This window comes from Platalea leucorodia (assembly GCF_965183815.1).
Source record: "Platalea leucorodia genome assembly, chromosome: 34".
In the NCBI taxonomy this organism is placed as follows: Eukaryota; Metazoa; Chordata; class Aves; order Pelecaniformes; family Threskiornithidae; genus Platalea; species Platalea leucorodia.
The window spans coordinates 128,854-147,295 of NC_138856.1; the positions used below are offsets into that span (position 1 = coordinate 128,854).

The 18,442-nt window shown below is 59.9% G+C and overlaps 2 protein-coding genes and 1 long non-coding RNA gene across 3 annotated transcripts; all 3 read right to left on the reverse strand.

Moving 5' to 3' along the window:
• Positions 1-158: 158 nt before the first annotated feature.
• STX5 (syntaxin 5) lies at positions 159-5,063 on the reverse strand. Its single transcript, XM_082334400.1, has 11 exons — positions 4,799-5,063; positions 3,639-3,846; positions 3,461-3,531; positions 2,617-2,672; positions 2,428-2,498; positions 2,221-2,337; positions 2,074-2,130; positions 1,906-1,987; positions 1,655-1,755; positions 1,421-1,542; positions 159-1,346 (listed from the first exon to the last, which is right to left on the reverse strand). The coding sequence occupies exons 2-11, from the start codon at positions 3,825-3,827 to the stop codon at positions 1,187-1,189; spliced, it is 1,026 nt and encodes a 341-aa protein (XP_082190526.1). The 5' UTR covers positions 3,828-3,846; positions 4,799-5,063; the 3' UTR covers positions 159-1,186.
• Positions 5,064-5,299: 236 nt separating this feature from the next.
• On the reverse strand, positions 5,300-5,760 carry LOC309601442. Its single transcript, XR_014230565.1, has 2 exons — positions 5,623-5,760; positions 5,300-5,530 (listed from the first exon to the last, which is right to left on the reverse strand). It is a non-coding gene; the product is annotated as an uncharacterized lncRNA (long non-coding RNA).
• Positions 5,761-6,407: 647 nt separating this feature from the next.
• LOC309601446 (N-alpha-acetyltransferase 40-like) lies at positions 6,408-16,575 on the reverse strand. Its single transcript, XM_082334463.1, is given in 9 exon segments — positions 6,408-6,571; positions 6,573-6,660; positions 11,620-11,697; positions 11,798-11,881; positions 11,970-12,128; positions 14,182-14,277; positions 14,374-14,426; positions 14,579-14,674; positions 16,441-16,575. Coding segments are annotated over 9 exon segments (714 nt in total). The 5' UTR covers positions 16,447-16,575; the 3' UTR covers positions 6,408-6,517.
• Between the last annotated feature and the right edge of the window lie 1,867 nt (positions 16,576-18,442).

Consider the following 18,442-nt stretch of genomic DNA (forward strand, 5'->3'; position numbering starts at 1 on the left):
CGCGCTCGACCCCGCCCCCCGCCCCCCCCCCGCCGCGGAGACTCCGAGGCCGCCGGTTCGATTCCCGCCCCGGGAAGAAGAGGTAGCGCGGTGGGGAGGGGCGACGGCTTTAATGGCGGGGTCCCAAAGCTTTAATGGGGGGGTTGCAGCCCCCGGGGGTCCCACAGCCCCCCCAGAGGGTCCCGCAGTCCATCTGGGGGCCCTATGGCATTACTGGGGTCCCCAGTCCCCCCCCCCCGGGGGTCCCCCAGTCCATTTGGGAAGCCCTAACGGCTTTACTGGGGTCCACAGTCCCCCCCTCACCGGGGGTCCCATGGCTTTAATGGGGGGGCTACAGTCCCTATGGGGGTCCCACGGCTTTAATAGGGTCCACAGCCCCCCCCTCCCCCAGGGGGTCCCACAGCTTTAATGGGGGGCTGCAGCCCCCCCAGGGGTCCCACAGTCCATCTAGGGACCCTACGGCTTTACTGGGGTCCCACAGCCCCCCCCAGGGGGTCCCACAGCTTTAATGGGGGGCTGCAGCCCCCCCAGGGGTCTCACAGTCCATCTAGGGACCCTACGGCTTTACTGGGGTCCCACAGCCCCCCCCAGGGGGTCCCACAGCTTTATCAGGGTCCACACCCCCCCCTCACCAGGGGTCCCACAGCTTTAATTGGGGGCTGCAGCCCCCCCCGGCGGTCCCACAGTCCATCTGGGGGCCCTACGGCTTTACTGGGGTCCACAGCCCCCCCTCCCGGGGGTCCCACGGCTTTAACAGGTGCCCCCAGCCCCCACAGGGGTCCCCCAGCCCCCTCCCTGGGAGCCCTACGGCTTCACCGGGGTCCCGGGGGTCCCCCGAGGGGCTGTGCCCCCTCTGGGGATCCACGGCCTGGGGGCGGGGGGGCACCTGGCAGCATTCCCGGGATTCCCGGCCCACCGGGAAGGGCCGCAGCCACCATGACCAGGCGGACGCAGGGACCGGCCTCGGCGTAGGCTGCGGGAGCCGTGGGGAGGGGACGCGGGGGGCTGCCCCCCGGCCCAGCCTGGCCCCTGGCGGGGGGACACGGGGGTCCCTGAGGCGGGTTGGGGTCCCAGGCAGCTCCCTGCCCCGTCCCCACGCTGACGTCCGTCTCCGAGCCCCGCAGAGCACGGACTGAGTCCGTCTGTCCCGGCCGGTGAGGACGAGGAGAGGGAGCGGGGAGGACGCTCAGGCCAGGAAAACGACGAAGACGATGAAGAAGACGATGAGGATGAGGAAGATCTTGACCATCAGCCAACGGTTGGAGGTGACCGACTGGAAGTATTTGAGGATCTCCCCGTGAGCCGCTTCCACGTTCAGCTGCGCGTCCTCCACGCTGGCGTCGATCCTGCGAGCCGGGGTGGGATGGGACAGTGAGGGGACGGACGGACGGAGCGAGGGGACGGACAGACAGACCGATACCTCTGGATCGTCTCCTCCTGCTCCTTCACCATGTGCGCCAGCTGCTGGAAAATGGAACCCAGTTCCACGATGGTGGATTCGATGTTCTGCATTGTGTCCGCCCGGCTCTGGATGTAGGAATCCTGCGGGAGAGCGGGAGCCATCAGTCCCTGCGTCCCCCCCACGGCTGGGTCGCTTCTGGGGGGGGGGATGTGTGTCTGTCCGTCTGTCCATCCCCCAGGCTCACATCCCCACCTGCTCATCGATCAGCTGTAGCTGCTGGCTCGTCCGTGCGTCCATCTCGATAGCCACCGCCCCGGAACGCTGCGGCTCGTCCTGCAGCACCGCCGAGCTGCCTGTGGGGAGAGCGGGGGCCCTGAGCGAATGGCGGGGGGGCACAAAGACCCCCATTTTTCCCCCAAAAAAATCCTGGCACTCACCCTTTCCCCCCCCAAAAAAATCCCGGCACTCACCCTTTCCCCCCCCCAAAAAATCCCGGCACTCACCCAGGTTGCCGGCAGCGAGGGGCAAAGCGGAGACGGGGGCGCGGGAGAAATGCTCGCGGCGGCTTCGCTGCTGCTTCAGGTTCTTGGGGGGGGGGGGACACGCAAAAATGGGGGGGTCAGGGCAGGCGGGGAGGGGAGGGGGAGGGTAAAAGGGGGGCGAGGACTCACTTCTGTCCGTACTTCCAGCACCGATTTGAAGTCGTTGGACATGGAGGCGAGTTTGGACTGGGAGAAGGGAAGAAGGGGGGATCAGGCGCCATGGGGGGGGCTCTGTGTGTCGTCCCCCCCCCCCCCCGGCGCCGTCCCCATCCCCACCTGCAGCGACACCACGACGGTGTTGGAGTGGGTCTGGACGTGGCGCCCGTTCTGGCCCCCCCGGGCCCGCACCACCTCCTGCAGCTGCGCGATTTGCTTGTTCAGGCTGTTGATGTCCTGTCAGGGTGACACGGGGGGGGGGTTGAGGGGGTCAGGGACACCCCCAAATGTGCGTCCCCCCCCTCCGCACACCCCCCCGACCCCCACCTGCTTGATGATGTAAGTCAGCTCCTCGATTTCCACGGCTTTGTCATCGAAAAGGGACTTGCGCTTGGCCACTGCCAGCGGCAACCGGAGACGGGGGGGGGACACAGAGGGGGAGGGGCAGCCGTCAGGGCACCCCCCTGCCCCCCCTTGTGCCCCCCACCCCCCCCAGGAACCCCCTCCCCAACTCACGGATCGTCAGCTTCTCCAGCTTGGCGAAAGTGTTGCTGAGGTCCTTCCCGATGCGCCTGGGAAGCGGAGAGGGGACCCGTCAGAATCGGGGGGTCCCTGGCCCCCCACCCCACCTCGGGGACCTGTCACCGTCCCCCTGCCACCCCCAGGGACCCCTCTGTCCCCCTCCTGCCATGCCCAGAGGCCCCTTCACCGTCCCCCTGCCACCCTTGGGGACCCTCCTGTCCCCCTGCCACCCCCAAGGACCCCCCTGTCCCCCTCCTGCCACCCCCAGTGACCCCGTCCCCGTCCCCCTGCCACCCCCAGGGACCTCCCTGTCCCCCTCCTGCCACCCCCAGTGACCCCATCCCCGTCCCCCTCCTGCCACCCCCAGGGACCCCCCTGTCCCCCTCCTGCCACCCCCAGTGACCCCGTCCCAGTCCCCCCACCCCCAAGGACCCCCCTGTCCCCCTCGTGCCATGCCCAGGGACCCCATCCCCGTCCCCCTGCCCCCCTGGGGACGCCCCTGTCCCCCTCCTGCCACCCCCAGTGACCCCGTCCCCCTGCCACCCTTGGGGACCCCCCCCGTCCCCCTCCTGCCACTCCCAGTGACCCCGTCCCCGTCCCCCTGCCCCCCCCGGTGACCTGGGGACCCCCCTGTCCCCCTCCTGCCACCCCCAGTGACCCCGTCCCTGTCCCCCCACCCCCAAGGACCCCCCTGCCATGCCCAGTGACCCCGTCCCCATCCCCCTGCCCCCCCGGGGACCCCCCTGTCCCCCTCCTGCCACCCCCAGTGACCCCGTCCCCGTCCCCCTGCCCCCCCGGGGACCCCCCTGTCCCCCTCCTGCCACCCCCGGGGACTCACTTGGCCATGAGGCTGAACTCGCTGCGCTGCCGCCCGACGCCCGGGGCCGCTCTACCGGGCTGCACCCCATCCTGCGGCGGGGAAACGGGGGGGTGAGACCGGGGGGGAAGGGGCAGAGGGGACCCCCGGGACCCCCGGGATAACCGGGACCGCCCCCCCCCCCCCGGCGGACCCCCACCTGCCGGCCCTGCAGGGATTTGCAAGCGGAGAGGAATTCCTGGGTCCTGTCGCGACACGACATGGCGTCCGGGGGGGGTGGCGGCGGCGGGGCGGCGAGGGGCGGGGGGGGCACGGTTTGGGTCTGGGGGGGCCCCAGGTAAACGCCCGGTTCCCGCTGCCTAGAGCCGTGCCGGCGCCGGGCGTTCATCGGGGCTCATCACCTGCCGCTGCGGAGCGGGGCGGGGGTCAGCGGCGGCCGGGGACCCCCTACGGCCACCGGGGACCCCGCCAGGGCCACCGGGAGCCACTGGGGACCCCCCCCGCGGCCACCGGGGACCCTGCCAGGGCCACCGGGACCAACCTGAGACCCCCCCACGGCCACCGAGGACCCCGACATGGCCACCGGGAGCCACCGGGGACCCCCCACGGCCACCGAGGACCCCGACATGGCCTCCGGGAGCCACCGGGGACCCCCCACGGCCACCGGGGAGCCACCAGGGACCCCCCCACGTTGACGGGGGACCCCGCCATGGCCACCGGGACCAACCCGAGACCCCCCCACGGCCACCGAGGACCCCAACATGGCCACCGGGACCAACCCGAGACCCCCCCACGGCCACCAGGAGCCACCGGGGACCCCCCACGGCCACCGGGGACCCCGCCATGGCCACCGGGACCAACCCGAGACCCCCCCACGGCCACCGGGGACCCCGACATGGCCACCGGGAGCCACCGGGACCCCACCACCACCCCCAGGACCCCCCCCCCACCGCTCCCGGGACACCTCTACGGCCACCGGAACCAACCGGGGACCCCCTCATGGCCATCAGGAGCCACCGGGGACCCCCCCATGGCCACCGGGACCCCCCCACGGCCACCGGGAACCCCCCCCCCGGCCACCGGGACCCTCCCATGGCCACCGGGACCCCCCCATGGCCACCAGGAGCCACCGGGGACCCCCCCACGGCCACCGGGACCCCCCCCCACCGCCCCCGGGACACCTCTACGGCCACCGGGAGCCTCCGGGCCCGCCCCCCTCCCTCCCGGCCTCCGGGCAACCGGGCCCCCCGCACCGCCCCTCCCCGGCCGGGGGCGGGGACGGGGGGGGTCGCGGAGGGGCGGGGCCACACGCGCGTCTACCGGTTTAGCCCCGCCCCTCCCGGGCCGCCGCGCGCTCACCGGGACTCGGGTCGGGCCGGGCGCCGCCGCCGGGATCCACCGGCCGCGCTGACGTCACTGCCACGTCGCTTCCCCCCCCCCCGGGGGCCGCGCGTTATGCGCCCGTCAGTCCTCCGGAAGTGGCACTCTATGGGCCGGCGGTCCTCCAGGGCACCGGAAGTGCCCGTCAGCCCTCCGGAAGTCACCCTCTGTGGGCCGGCAGTCCGCCAGGAACCCGGAAGTCGCGCTCTGGGCGTTCCCTAGCAACAGGCTCCACCCCTAGCAACCGCGACCGGCACCCCTAGCAACCAGCCCCTCCCCTAGCAACCGCTACCCGCCCTAGCAACCAGGCCACGACCTTGGCAACCGCCGTCGCCCTTAGCAACCGGGCCTCCCCCCCCACCCCCACCCCGGCTCGGTGACCGCACCGTGACGCCATCAGATGACCTCACAGCCCCTCTCCCCACGTCAGAACCCCCCCTTTCCCCCGTTGGAGGCGTCCGGGCAGAGAGGGGCGGAGTCGGGAGCGGCGTCAACGGGTTTTATTGGGGGTGGGGGGCGGTCGGGAGGGTCCCATCGGCGGCGGGGGGGGTCCCGGTGCGGCGCCCCCCGGTGGTCCCGGTGCTGGGTGGTCCCGGCGGGGATGGCGGGGGAAGGTCACTCCCGCTTCTTGTAATCCTCGAGGTGGGCGAGCACCCAAGCGGCGGGGCCCAGGCAAGCGACGAACATGGCGACGAAGCCCACGACGCTCTCCTGCGGGCACAGCGCCGTCAGCCCCGGGCCTCCCCCTCGCAAGGTCACCCGCCACCCCGGTTCCCCCCACCCCGAGCCGCCCCCGCGCTCACCCCGGGCCCCAGCGGATGCTGCGGCGGCCCCGAGATGAGGCCGCGTTGGGCCGGGCCGGGCCGGGCCGCGGAGCGCAGGAGGGAACGGGCCAAGCGGGCGGCGAGCGGCATGGCGGCGGCGGAAGCGGAAGCGACCGGACCCCTCACTTCCGGCGGATGGGGCGGGAAGAGAGGCCCTGCCCCCTTACACGCTCACCCCGCCCCCGCGCTCAAGCCCCGCCCCCAAACCAACCCCCCGGCCTATAGCGCACCCCTACCGCCCCGCCCTCAAGCCCCGCCCCTCGGCCACAAACCCCGCCCCTCACCCAACACCGCCGCCGCTTCCCCTTGCCCAAGCCCCGCCCACAAACATGGCCCCCGCCCCCTCGGAGTAACCACGCCCCCTCGGCATTACCCCACCGCTGGGCAGCGCCGTCCTCCAGGCCGGGAGGGGGCGCTCTTCCCCCAGTTACTTACTGGGGTTAACTGGGCAGGATCCCCCCCATGCCGAGGCCAAATTAAACATTTATTATTATTATTATTATTATTATTATTTATTTGTTACATACAAACAAAATCGCCGGAAAAGAACAAAAAAAAAAAAAAGGGGGGGGGATAAGGGGGGGGAGGGAAGGGGCCTCGACTCCCGCGAGGCGCCAAAACAAACCGGAACGGGCAAAAACCCCCTTCCAGCCCCAAAATGAACCCCGCCCCTCCCCCCCCAGCCCCCCAACGACCCCCCCCCCCCCAAGGAGGGGGATGGGTGTCCGCCCCCCCCCTCCCCCCCCACCGCCGTCACCCATTCGGTGACCGGAGGAGGCGAGGGGTTCGGCGAGGCTGGGTACCTGTCCCGGAGAGGTGGTGGTGGTGGTTTTGGGTCAAAACCATCGGATTTAGGTCCAGCAAGGGGCGGGGCTCAGTGGCAGCACCCCCCGCAGTGCCCCCCCCCGGGGTGGGGGTGGCTCTCCCCCGAACTTGGTCCGGCGGCTGAGGATCTCGTAGGAGGAATCGTCCCCGCAGCAGCCGGAGACGCTGGGGGAGGTGGCGTCCACCTCGAACCTGGGGGAGAGGAAGGGGTTAACAGCGTCACCGTCACCCCGACACAACCCCCCCCCCGTGTCACCCCGACACCCCCCCGCGTCACCCCGACCCACCCCCGCGTCACCCCGACCCTCCCCTGCGTCACCCTCCCTGGCTGGCGCGGGGACGGGAGGTGACGGCGGAAGGGGGGGGGGGGGGAAACACCCGGAAAAGGGGAAAAAACACCCTAAAAAACACCCGGGCGAGGGGTTAAACACACCTGGGCAAGGGGTGAAAAAGGAAAAAACACCAGGAAAATGGGGTTGCAGCGCTAAAAAAGGGATAAAAACCCTCTAAAAATAGATTAAAAGAATTAAAAAAAAAACACCATACGGAAAAGAGAGGGGAACACCTGGAAAACAGGTTAAAACACCTGGAAAGGGGGTTAAAACACCCTAAAAACAGCTGGAAAAGGGATTAAAATGAAAAAACACAATAGAAAAGGGATAAAAGAAATTCCTAGAAAAGGGATAAAAAAAGCCCAACAAAAAAAAATAAAAATAGATGGAAAACAGGTTAAAAGAAAACACATGGAAAAGGGGGGGGACACCCTAAAAACACCCGGAAAAGGGTTTAAAAATGAACAAACAAAAGGAAACAGAAAAGGGATTAAAAAAAAATCGCTAGAAAAGGGATTAAAGCAACCCAGAAAAGGGATTTTTAAAATAATAAAAAAAAAAATCTGGAAAAAGAGACTAAAAAATCTGGAAAAAGGGGGGGAAACACCCAGAAAGCAGGTTAAAAAACACCCGGAAAAGGGGGTTAAAACACCCTAAAAATACCTGGAAAAGGGATTTAAGGAAGAAAAAAACCCAACAAGAAACAAAAAAACAGAAAGGGGATACAAAAATCCCTAAAAATGGGATTAAAAACCACCCAGAAGAAGAATTTAAAAAAAAAAAAAAAATCAGAAAAGGGGCTGAAAAACACCCTGAAACACTGGACAAGAGGTAAAAAACACCCCCGGAAAATGCAGTTAAACACCCCATAAACACCCAGAAAAGGGGCAAAAATACAACCCCCAAAAAAAGATTAAAAAAAACCCCCAAAAAACAGAAAAGGGGCTAAAAAATCCCAGAAAAGGGGCAAAAAACCACCCTAAAACCAGCCGGGAAAGGGGTTTTAAAACAGCCCCCAAAACACCCAGAAAAGGAGCTGAAAATCCCTCAGAAAAGGGGTTGAAAACACCTGGAAATCAGCTGGAAAAGGGGTAAAAATAAAAACAGAAAAGGGGTAAAAAAACCTGGAGAACAGCTAGAAAAGGGGGCAAAAACCTCTGGAAAAGGGGCAAAAAACCCCAGAAAATAGATTAAAAACGCCCGGGAAATGGGTTAAAAAAAAAAAAAAGGAAAAGAGGCAAAAACCGCCTTGGAAAAAGAGTTTAAAAAAAACTGGAAAAGGGACTAAACTCCCCAGAAAAGGGGATAAACCTCCCTCAGAAAGTGGGTTTAAAAAAAAAAACACAGAAAAGGGGCAAAAAAAAAATTGGAAAAGGGGTTAAAAAACACTCAGAAAATGCGTTCAAACCCCTCAGAAAAGGAGCTAAAAACCTCTCTGGGAAGAGGGGCTAAAATCGCCTCAGAAAAGGGGCTAAAAACGCCTCAGAAAAGGGGTTCATACCCCTCAGAAAAGGCTAAAAAAACAGAAAAGGGGTTAAAAACCCCAGAAAAGGGGCAAAACTCTTCAGAAAAGGTGCAAAACTCCTCAGAAAAGGGGCTAAAAAAAAAACCACCACAGAAAAGGGGCTCAAATAAACCCAGAAAAGGGGGCTAAAAAACCCCAGAAAATGGCGGCAAAATGCCTCAGAAAATGGGGCTAAAAACCCCCATAGAAAATGGGTTCAAACCCCCTGGAAAAGGAGCTAAAACCCCCTCAAAGGGGGCTAAAAATAATCCGAAAATGGCTTAGAAACCCCAGAAAAGGGGCAAAACTCCCCAGAAAAGGGGTAAAAACCCCTCTAGGAAAAGGGGCTAAAATAACACAGAAAAGGGGCTCAAAAAAAAAAAAACCCAAACAGAAAAAGGGGGCTAAAAATCCCTCAGAAAAGGGGTTCAAAGTCCCCCAGAAAAGGGGCTAAAATCCCTCAGAAAATGGGTTAAATACCCCAGAGAAGGGGCAAAACTCCTCAGAAAAGGGGATAAAAAGCCCTGGAAAAGGGGCTAAACAGCCCTCAGAAAATGGATTCAACCTCCCTGGAAAAAGAGGCTGAAATCCCCTCAGAAAAGGGTTCACCAACCCCAGAAAAGGGGCTCAAAAAAAAAAAAAACCAAAAACCAGAAAAGGGGCTAAAATCCCTCAGAAAAGAGGGGCTAAAAACCTCCCGGAAAAGGGGCCAAAAACTCTCAGAAAATGGGTTAAAAACCCGAGAAAAGGGGTAAACTCCTCAGAAAAGTAGCTAAAAAGCCCTCAGAAAAGGGGCTTAAAAAAAAAAATGGAAAAGGGACTAAAACCCCCTGGAAAAGGGGGATAAACCCGCCCAGAAAATGGGGGGAAAATGCCTCAGAAAAGGGACTAAAAATCCCCGGAAAATTGGTTAGAAAAAACAGGAAAGGGACTAAAAACTCCTCAGAAAAGGGCCTAAAAAGCCCCCTGGAAAAAGGGCTCAAAAAAACCCAGAAAAAGGACAAAAAAACCCTGGAAAAGGGGGGATAAAAGCCCCCAGAAAATGGGGGAAAAACGCCTCAGAACAGGGACTAAAAACCCCCGGAAAAGGGACTAAAAAGCCCTGGAAAATTGGTTAGAAAAAAGAGAAAAGGGGCAAAACTCCTCAGAAAAGGGGCAAAACTCCTCAGAAAAGGGGGGAAAAACCCCTCCCGAAAATGGGGGAAAAACCCCTCCCGAAAATGGGGGAAAAACGCCTCAGAAAAGGGACTAAAAACCCCAGAAAAGGGACTAAAGCCCTCAGAAAAGGGGCTGAAACCCCTCAGAAAATTGGTTATAAAAACCACAAAAGGGACTAAAAACCCCTCAGAAAAGGGACTAAAAAGCCCCCTGGAAAAAGGGCTCAAAAAAAACCCAGGAAAGGGACTAAAACCCCCTGGAAAAGGGAGGATAAAACCACCCAGAAAATGGGGGAAAAACGCCTCAGAAACGGGACTAAACACCCCAGAAACGGGACTAAACACCCCAGAAACGGGACTAAACACCCCTCAGAAAAGGGACTAAAAACCCCTCAGAAAATTGGTTAGAAAAACCACAAAAGGGGCAAAACTCCTCAGAAAAGGGGCAAAACTCCTCAGAAAAGGGGCAAAACTCCTCAGAAAAGGGGCTAAAAAGCCCCCTGGAAAAGGGGTTCAAGCTCCCCAGAAAATGGGCTCAAAAAAAAAAAAAAAACAGAAAAGGGACTAAACCCCCCTGGAAAAGGGGGGGTAAAACCCCCCAGAAAATGGAGAAGAAAGGCCTCAGAAAGAGGACTAAAAACCCCCGGAAAAGGGACTAAAAAGCCTGCAGAAAATTGGTTAGAAAAAACAGAAAAGGGGCAAAACTCTTTAGAAAAGGGGCAAACCTCCTCAGAAAAGGGGCAAAACTCCTCAGAAAATGGGTTCAACCTCCCCAGAAAAGGGGCTAAAATCCCTCAGAAAAGGGGGGCTAAAATCCCTCAGAAAAGAGGCAAAGCCCCCCGGAAAAGGGGCTAAAAAGCCCCCCGGAAAAGGGGCTAAAAAGCCCCCCGGAAAAGGGGCTAAAAGCCCCCCAGAAAAGGGGCTAAAAACCCCTCGGAAAAGGGCTAAAAACCCCTCGGAAAAGGGCTAAAAACCCCTCGGAAAAGGGCTAAAAACCCCTCGGAAAAGGGCTAAAAACCCCTCGGAAAAGGGCTAAAAACCCCTCGGAAAAGGGCTAAAAACCCCTCGGAAAAGGGACTAAAAACCCCTCGGAAAAGGGACTAAAAACCCCTCGGAAAAGGGACTAAAAACCCCTCGGAAAACTGGTTAGAAAAACCAGAAAAGGGGCAAAACTCCTCAGAAAAGGGGCAAAACTCCTCAGAAAAGGGGCAAAACTCCTCAGAAAAGGGGCAAAACTCCTCAGAAAAGGGGCTAAAAACCCCTCAGAAAAGGGGCTAAAAACCCCTCAGAAAAGGGGGGATAACCCCCCCCAGAAAAGGGACTAAAAAACTCAGAAAAGGGACTAAAGCCCTCAGAAAAGGGGCAAAACTCCTCAGAAAAGGGACTAAAGCCCTCAGAAAAGGGGCAAAACTCCTCAGAAAAGGGGCTAAAAACCCCTCAGAAAAGGGGGGATAACCCCCCCCAGAAAAGGGGGGAAAAACGCCTCAGAAAAGGGACTAAAAACCCCAGAAAAGGGACTAAAGCCCTCAGAAAAGGGGCAAAACTCCTCAGAAAAGGGGCTAAAAACCCCTCAGAAAAGGGGGGATAACCCCCCCCCAGAAAAGGGGGGAAAAACGCCTCAGAAAAGGGACTAAAAACCCCAGAAAAGGGACTAAAGCCCTCAGAAAAGGGACTAAAGCCCTCAGAAAAGGGGCAAAACTCCTCAGAAAAGGGGTTCAAACCCCCCCTGGAAAAGGGGCTCAAAAAAACCCAGGAAAGGGACTAAAACCCTCTGGAAAAGGGAGGATAAATCCCCTCAGAAAAGGGACTAAAAACCCCTCAGAAAAGGGACTAAAAACCCCTCAGAAAATTGGTTAGAAAAACCAGAAAAGGGGCAAAACTTCTCAGAAAATGGGTTCAAACCCCCGGGAAACGGGGCTCTCCCCGGGCCCTGGCGCCGAGGGGGGGGACACCCGAGCACCCACCTCTCTCGGCTGCCCCTGCCCCGCCTGCCCGCGTCGCCCGGCCCCGGCACGTTGCCAGCGCACTGAAAAGACAGTCGTGCGAACAACGTGTTACAGACGGACGGACGGACAAACCCCCCTCCTCCTCCTCCCCCCTGCCCCAGGCTGGAAAAACGGGGTAAAACCAAGCAAATTTGGGTGTTTTTGACGCTTACTGGAGCGCTTCTCGGAAGAACTGGTAGGCGCCGTGGTTGTGTTTAAACACTGTCAGCATCACCTTCTTCATCTGCGTGCTGGGGAGGGGGCGAGAGACGGGGAAGGGGGGGCTCAGCCAGGGGTCAGCAGCCCCAAAACCGCCTGTTTTTCCCCCAAAAATAAGCCGTGGGTTGTCACCTGTTGGCCACCAGCTGGAGGATCTGTAGGAGGAACTTGCCCAGCCCTCGCCGCCGGACCCGGCTCTCCAGCTGCACCTCGTAGCTGCGGGGATAAACCCCCCCGCCACAGAGTTATAAAGTGCGGGAAACCCTTTTTTGGGGTTTTTTACCCCATTTTTGGGGGTACTCACCAGTAGAGAACCTCGTCGCCGCACTCGACGTCGAAGCGGAAGTGGGAGAAGGCGACGGGGCCGGCGCTGGGCTCGCGGGCGATCAGGTACCAGGCTCGGTCGTCCCGCAGCTCCTCCCGCTTCTCCCGCTCCTTCCAGCCCCACTCGCTCTGCTCGTACCTGCCCGTTTGGGGTGAAAAATAAAGATTTTGGGGCAAAAGCCAGCAATGGTTGGGGGGAAAAATCCCCGCAATGATTTGGGGGGCAAAAAAACCCCCAAATCCCAATGATTTGGCAGGGCAAAAAACACCCCCCAACCATTCTGGGGCAAAAAGACGTAACAATTTTGGGGCAAAACCATGAATTTTGTGGGAAAAACACCTCCCCCAACAATCTTGGGGGGCAAACCCCAAACCCCAACAATTGGGGGGGGGGGCAAAAACCCCACCCCAACCCCCAAAACACACCCCCAACCATTTGGGGGAGAAAAGAAATTCCCGATCATTTGGGGGAGCAGAGAAAACCTCAATGATTCTGGGGGGGAAAAAAAAAAAAAGAAAAACCCAAAATAATTTCGGGGCAAAGAGAAAAAAACAAACAACTTCAGGAAAAAAAAAAAAACAAAACCAAAACTATTTAGGGGAAAAAAAACAAACAATGATTTTTTTGGGGGAAAAAAAACCCATAATGATTTCAAGGGGGAAAAAAAACCCCAGCGATTTCAGGGCAAAACCAAAAAAAGCCCAATGATTTTTTTGGGAAAGAAAAATTACTTGGGGAGCAAAAAACCCCAATGATTTCAGGGAGCAAAACCAAAAAACCCAATGATTTCAGGGTAAAAAAAAATCCAAACAAACAACGATTTGGAGAAGCAAAAAAACCACCAATGATTTTGGGGAAAAAAAAAAAACCCAACCATTTCAGGGAGCAAAACCAAAACCCCAACAATTTCAGGAAAAAAACAAAACCAAAGATTTTGGAGGGAAAAAACCCAATGATTTGGAGGGGCAAAAAAAAACTCCAACGATTTGGGGAGCAAAAAACCACCCCAACAATTTTTTGGGGAAAAAAAAAAAGAAAACCCAACAATTTTAGAGCAAGAAAAAAGAAAACTCAGTGATTTTGTGGCAGAAAAAAAAAAAGAAAATCCAAGGATTTTGGGGCGCAAAATCAAAACCGCAATGATTTCAGGGCAAAAAAATCTCCACTGATTTCAGGGAGCAAAAAAAAAACCCAATGATTTGGGGAGCAAATAAAAGAAAACTCAACGGTTTTGGGGAGAAAAAAACCCAAAGATTTTGGGGAGCAAAACCAAAACCTCAACAATTTCAGGGGAAAAAAACCCAATGATTTTGTGGAGAAAAAAAAAAAAAAGCCCAAGATTTTGGGGAGAAAAAAAAAAAAACACAAAGATTTTGGAGGGAAAAAAACAATGATCTTGGGGGGAAAAAAAAAACCACAATGATTTGGGGGCAAAAAGAGAAAATCCAACAATTTTGGTGCGCAAAACCAAAACCCCAACAATTTCAGGGCAAAAAAAAAAGAAAAAACCCAACGATTTCAGGGAACAAAAACCTCCACTGATTTCAGGGAGCAAAAAAAACCCCAATGATTTGGGGAGGAAAAAAAAAGCAAACTCAATGGTTTTGGGGCGAAAAAAAATAACAATTTTGGGGAGGAAAAAAACCCAATGACTTTGGGGAGCAAAACCAAAACCCCGACGATTTCAGGGCAAAAAAACCCGGCCCAATTGTTTTGAGAAAAAAAAAAAAAAAACACAAACAATTTGGAGAAGCAGAGAAAACCCCAACGATTTGGGGGAGCAAAAAAAACCCCAACGATTTGGGGGAGCAAAAAAAACCCCAACGATTTGGGGGAGCAAAAAAAAACCCCCAACGATTTGGGGGAGCAAAAAAAAACCCCCAACGATTTGGGGGAGAAAAAAAAAACCCCCCAACAATTTGGGGGAGAAAAAAAAAACCCCCCACGATTTGGGGGAGAAAAAAAAAACCCCCAACGATTTGGGGGAGAAAAAAATCCCAATGATTTGGGGGGAAAAAGAAAAACTAACGATTTTGGGGAGCAAAAAAAAAAACCCCAAGGATTTGGGGTCGCGGGAGGCAAGGGTTTCCCCAGGGAGCCCGGGAAGCGGCTGGACGATGCCTGAGCCCTCCCGGCGCGGCGCCGGGATCTCGGCGCTACGGCGGCGCGGCGCCGACGGAGCGCGACTCACAGCGTCTGCATGTTGGCCTTGGTCAGCTCGAAGGCCCACTCGAGGGTGGCGGGCTCCAGCCCGGAGACGCGTTTGCACTCGATGGCGACGTTCAAACTGCGGGAGATGCCGGGAGGGAAACGGCGTCGGCACCGGGGATACGCCGGCGGCGCCGGGAACGGCCTCGGTGACACCGCGACGGGCAACACTCACCCGTTCCGGTCGTATTTCTTAAAAACCGGGAAAGCTTCGAGGGGATCTTCGAGCTGGAAGAAACCAAAGAGCACCCCGAAAAAACAAGCGGGGAGGGTTTGCTCCCACCCGCCAGGCCCTGCTCTGCGGCGGGGGAGGGTTTTTTCACCGATTCTGTGGGGTTTTACCCCGTTTTTTTCACCCCGCCAGCGAGGGGGACACTCACTTTGTTGGCGGCTTCCACCTTGGCGCAGACAGCGTCCATGGCTGCTCGCTCCTCCAGGCGCTTTTGCTTCTTCTCCTTGGCTTTGCTCGACTTCCTCTGCGACGAGAAGCATCCAAAAAAAAGCAAATTTTCTCTAAATCTGGGTTATTTTAACAAATAACAAAGCTCCGCCCACCAACAGCGGGAAAGTTTGGCCCGGAAATTAATAATAATTAAAGCCCGCGGAGAAAAAATTAAGCACGTTGTAGGTGAAGAGCGGGGTTTGCCACAAAATCCTTGCAAAAAAGTGATTTTTGGGTAAAAAAAACAGCATTTTGAGGAGCACGCTGAACCCTCCCGGTCCCCGTGGGTCGTTACCGCGGGGGTAATTAAATTAGCAGGGTTCTGCCCCTGAATCTTTGGTGTTTTAACGAAGCTGGCGCTCATTAGGCAGGCTGGGACGGGGAGGTGGCACCGAGCAGCATCCGCATGAAGTTATCGCTTTTAAGCGCTTCTGGTTCTTGAATTTTAGGAGTCCGCCGCCAGAAATAACCCAAACTTGGGGGATTTTACCCCAAAATGAGGGAGGGGAGCCCCACAATCCCGCTGGGATCCCTCCAGATCCCCGGCGAATCCCAAAGACCCGCAAGGTGTCGAAAGGGATCTGAGGATTCCTGAGCTTCGCCTCCACCAAAACTAAGTTAAAAACAGCCCAAAATCAGTATTTTACAGGAAAAACGCTGATGCAGGCGGTTTGGGGAGCGGGACAGGGCAGCCCTCCCCCCAGAAATGCACCTGTCGGCATTTTTGGGGGAAATTAAGGGGTTTTCGAGGGTTGGAGCAGTGTTTATTTCCCTACCACCTGCTGCTGGCTGGGATGCAGACCGTAAAAGCTCTGGTTTTGGCTCGTTTTGGGGAGAAAACCTGCAGGTTTTCTGACGGTTGGGGTCCACGGTTAGAGAGAAGGCAGGGTGAGGTCTCTGGGGTCTCCCAGTGTCCCTGCAACCCCCCCCATAGGGACCCCCAAAACCCTTGGGGCCTCTGAATGCATCCCAAACACCTGCCAGCCCCCCAAACCTCCATCTCTCCCCACAGCCCCCCCCCAAACCCCACCTCAGGGACCCCTCCATCCCCCGAAACGGCCCCAACCCCCCCCCCCTCAAAGACACACACTCCCTCCCCTCCGGCCCTCCTTAACCCCCCTCCGCAGAGGCCCAAGCCCCTCGGGGAGCCCCAAATCCCCTAAAAGGGCCCCAAATCTCCTCAGGGAGCTTCAAATCCCCTCAGAGGGTCCCACATTTCCTCATGGGAGCTTCAGTTCCCCTCAGAGGAGCCTCAAGTCTCCATGAAAGGTCCCAAAGCCCCTCAGAGGAGCCCCAAGCCTCCTCAGAGAAGCCCCAAAGCCCCTCAGAGGGTCCCAATTCTCCTCACAGGAGCCCCCAGTAGCCTCAGAGGACCCCAAGCCTCCTCACAGGAGCCCCAAATCCCCACAAAAGGTCCCAAATTCTCCTCACAGAAGCTCCCAACCCCCTCAGAGGGCCCCAAGTCTCCCCACAGGAGCCCCAAATCCCCACAGAAGGTCCCACGTTTCTTCCTAAGAGCCCAAATCCCCTCACAGGAGCCCCAAGTACTCTGATAAGAGCCCCGAATACCCTCAGATGGCCCCAAATCGCCACGAAAGGTCCCAAATCTCCACGCAGGAGCCCCCAGTCCCTTCGGAGCGTCCCAAATCACCTCACAGAAACCACATATCCCCTCACAGAAGCCTCCCCCGTCCTCTGAAGATGACCCAAAATCGCCTCAGGAGCCTCAAAGGCCCCGCCCCTCTCCCCTTTTTCCTCAGGACGAGCTACCCCCAAGGCCACGGCCCGGCCCCCACTCACCCCCATGGCGGCGGCGAGCGCGGCCGCGGAGGCTCCTCACGGCGCGGGGGCGCGGAGGAGACTGAGGGGGGCGCGCGCGGGAGCGCGCCCTATATAAAGGGGGGGGAGGAGGAGCGCGAGGCGCGCGAGCCTGCGGCCGGCCGGCGCCACTGCGCCTGCGCGGGAGGGAGGGGGGCGGAGCGCGCATGCGCGTTGACGCGAGCCGGGGGGGGCGTGAGGGGACGCGCATGCGCCGTAAGGGGCGGGAGAGGCGGCGCGTGGCGGCGCCGTCGGGCGCGAAGGCGGCTTCGTCGCTGATTGGCTGAGAGGGGCGAAGGCGGGAAAACGTCAGGGGGCCCCGCCCGGCGGCTGAGGGGAGCGGCGCCATGGCGGAGCGGCGGGCAGCAGGTCTGACCCACAGCGGGCCCGGAGCGCGGCCCCACGGCCCTCAGCCTGCCCCACAGCCCGGCCTAGGGGCCCTCGGCCTGCCCCACGGCCCTCAGCCTGCCCCACAGCCCGGCCTCGGGGTCATCAGCCTGCCCCACAGCCCGGCCTCGGGGTCATCGGCCTGCCCCACAGCCTGGCCTTGGGGTCCTCAGCCTGCCCCACGGCCCTCAGCCTGCCCCACAGCCCGGCCTCAGGGCCCTCGGCCTGCCCCGCAGCCTGGCCTCGGGGTCCTCAGCCTACCCCACAGCCCTCCACCTGCCCCACAGCCCGGCCTCGGGGCCCTCGGCCTGCCCCACAGCCTGGCCTCGGGGTCCTCAGCCTGCCCCACGGCCCTCCGCCTGCCCCACAGCCCGGCCTCGGGGTCCTCGGCCTGCCCCACGGCCCTCCGCCTGCCCCACAGCCCGGCCTTGGGGTCCTTGGCCTGCCCCACGGCCCTCAACCTGCCCCACAGCCCAGCGTCGGGGCCCTCGGCCTGCCCCACGGCCCTCAGCCTGCCCCACAGCATGGCCTCACAGCCCTCAGCCTGCCCCACAGCCCAGCCTTGGGGCCCACAGCCTACCCCACAGCCCAGCCACGGGGCCCTCAGCCTGCCCCACAGCCCTCAGCCTGCCCCGCAGACCAGACATGGGGTCCTCAGCCTGCCCCACGGCCCTCAGCCTGCCCCACAGCACAGCCCTGCGGCCCTCAGCCTGCTCCACAGCCCGGCCACGCAGCCCTCAGCATGGCCCATAACCCTGCCCCACAGCCTGGCAGCCCCACAGCCTGGTCCCAGGGCCCTCAGCCTGCCCCATAGCCCTGCCCCATAGTCTGGCCCCACAGCCTGGCCTCTGGGCCCTTCACACGGCTCATAACCCTACCCCACAGCCCGGCCCCAGGGCTCTCAGCACAGCCTGTAGCCCTGCCCCATGGCCCTGCCCCACAGCTCGGCCCCACAGCCCTTCCTGAGAGCCTTTACCTTGCCCCACTGCCCAGCCCCACAGCCTGGCCCCATGGCCCTGCCCAAGGGCCTTCAGCCCTCCCCATAGCCCTGCCCCAGAGTCCGTACCCAGCCCCATAGCCGGCCCCATAGCCCCCCCCAGCAACGGGGGTCACCCCACACCCCCACCCCAACTGCTGCGCCCCACAACACCCCGCAGTGGTGAGCACCCACGGATGGCGGGAGGGTGGGAAGGGGGGGTGATGGGGAGGTGTGGGGCAGCCCCACGGCGTGTGAGCAACAGGGAGCCTGTGATGGGGAGTGGGGAGATCCCCGTGGGCCCCCCCCAGCCCCACAGCAGCCCCGCGGCCCCCCCAGCCCCACATCCTCCCAGCCCCACAGCAGCCCCATGGCCCCCCCAGCCCCCCAATGGGACAGCCCCCCCCAGCCCCACAACCCCCAGCCCCACAGCAGCCCCATGGCCCCCCCAGTGGGATACCACCCCCCCAGCCCCATACCCCCCAGCCCCACAGCAGCCCCCCAGTGGGGCAGACCCCCCACCCAGCCCCACAGCAGCCCCATGGCCCCCCTAGCCCCACATCCCCCCCAGCCCCACAGCAGCCCCATGGTCCCCCCAGCCCCCTAATGGGACAGCCCCCC

Coding starts and splice junctions, on each gene's coding strand:
- STX5 (XM_082334400.1), bottom strand. CDS start 3,827: ATGAACGCCCGGCGCCGGCACGGCTCTAGGCAGCGGGAACCGGGCGTT. Junction 3,532..3,638: donor AATCCCTGCAGGGCCGGCAG/GTGGGGGTCCGC, acceptor TCCCCGCCGCAG/GATGGGGTGCAGCCCGGTAG. Junction 2,499..2,616: donor GCTGGAGAAGCTGACGATCC/GTGAGTTGGGGA, acceptor TGCCGCTGGCAG/TGGCCAAGCGCAAGTCCCTT.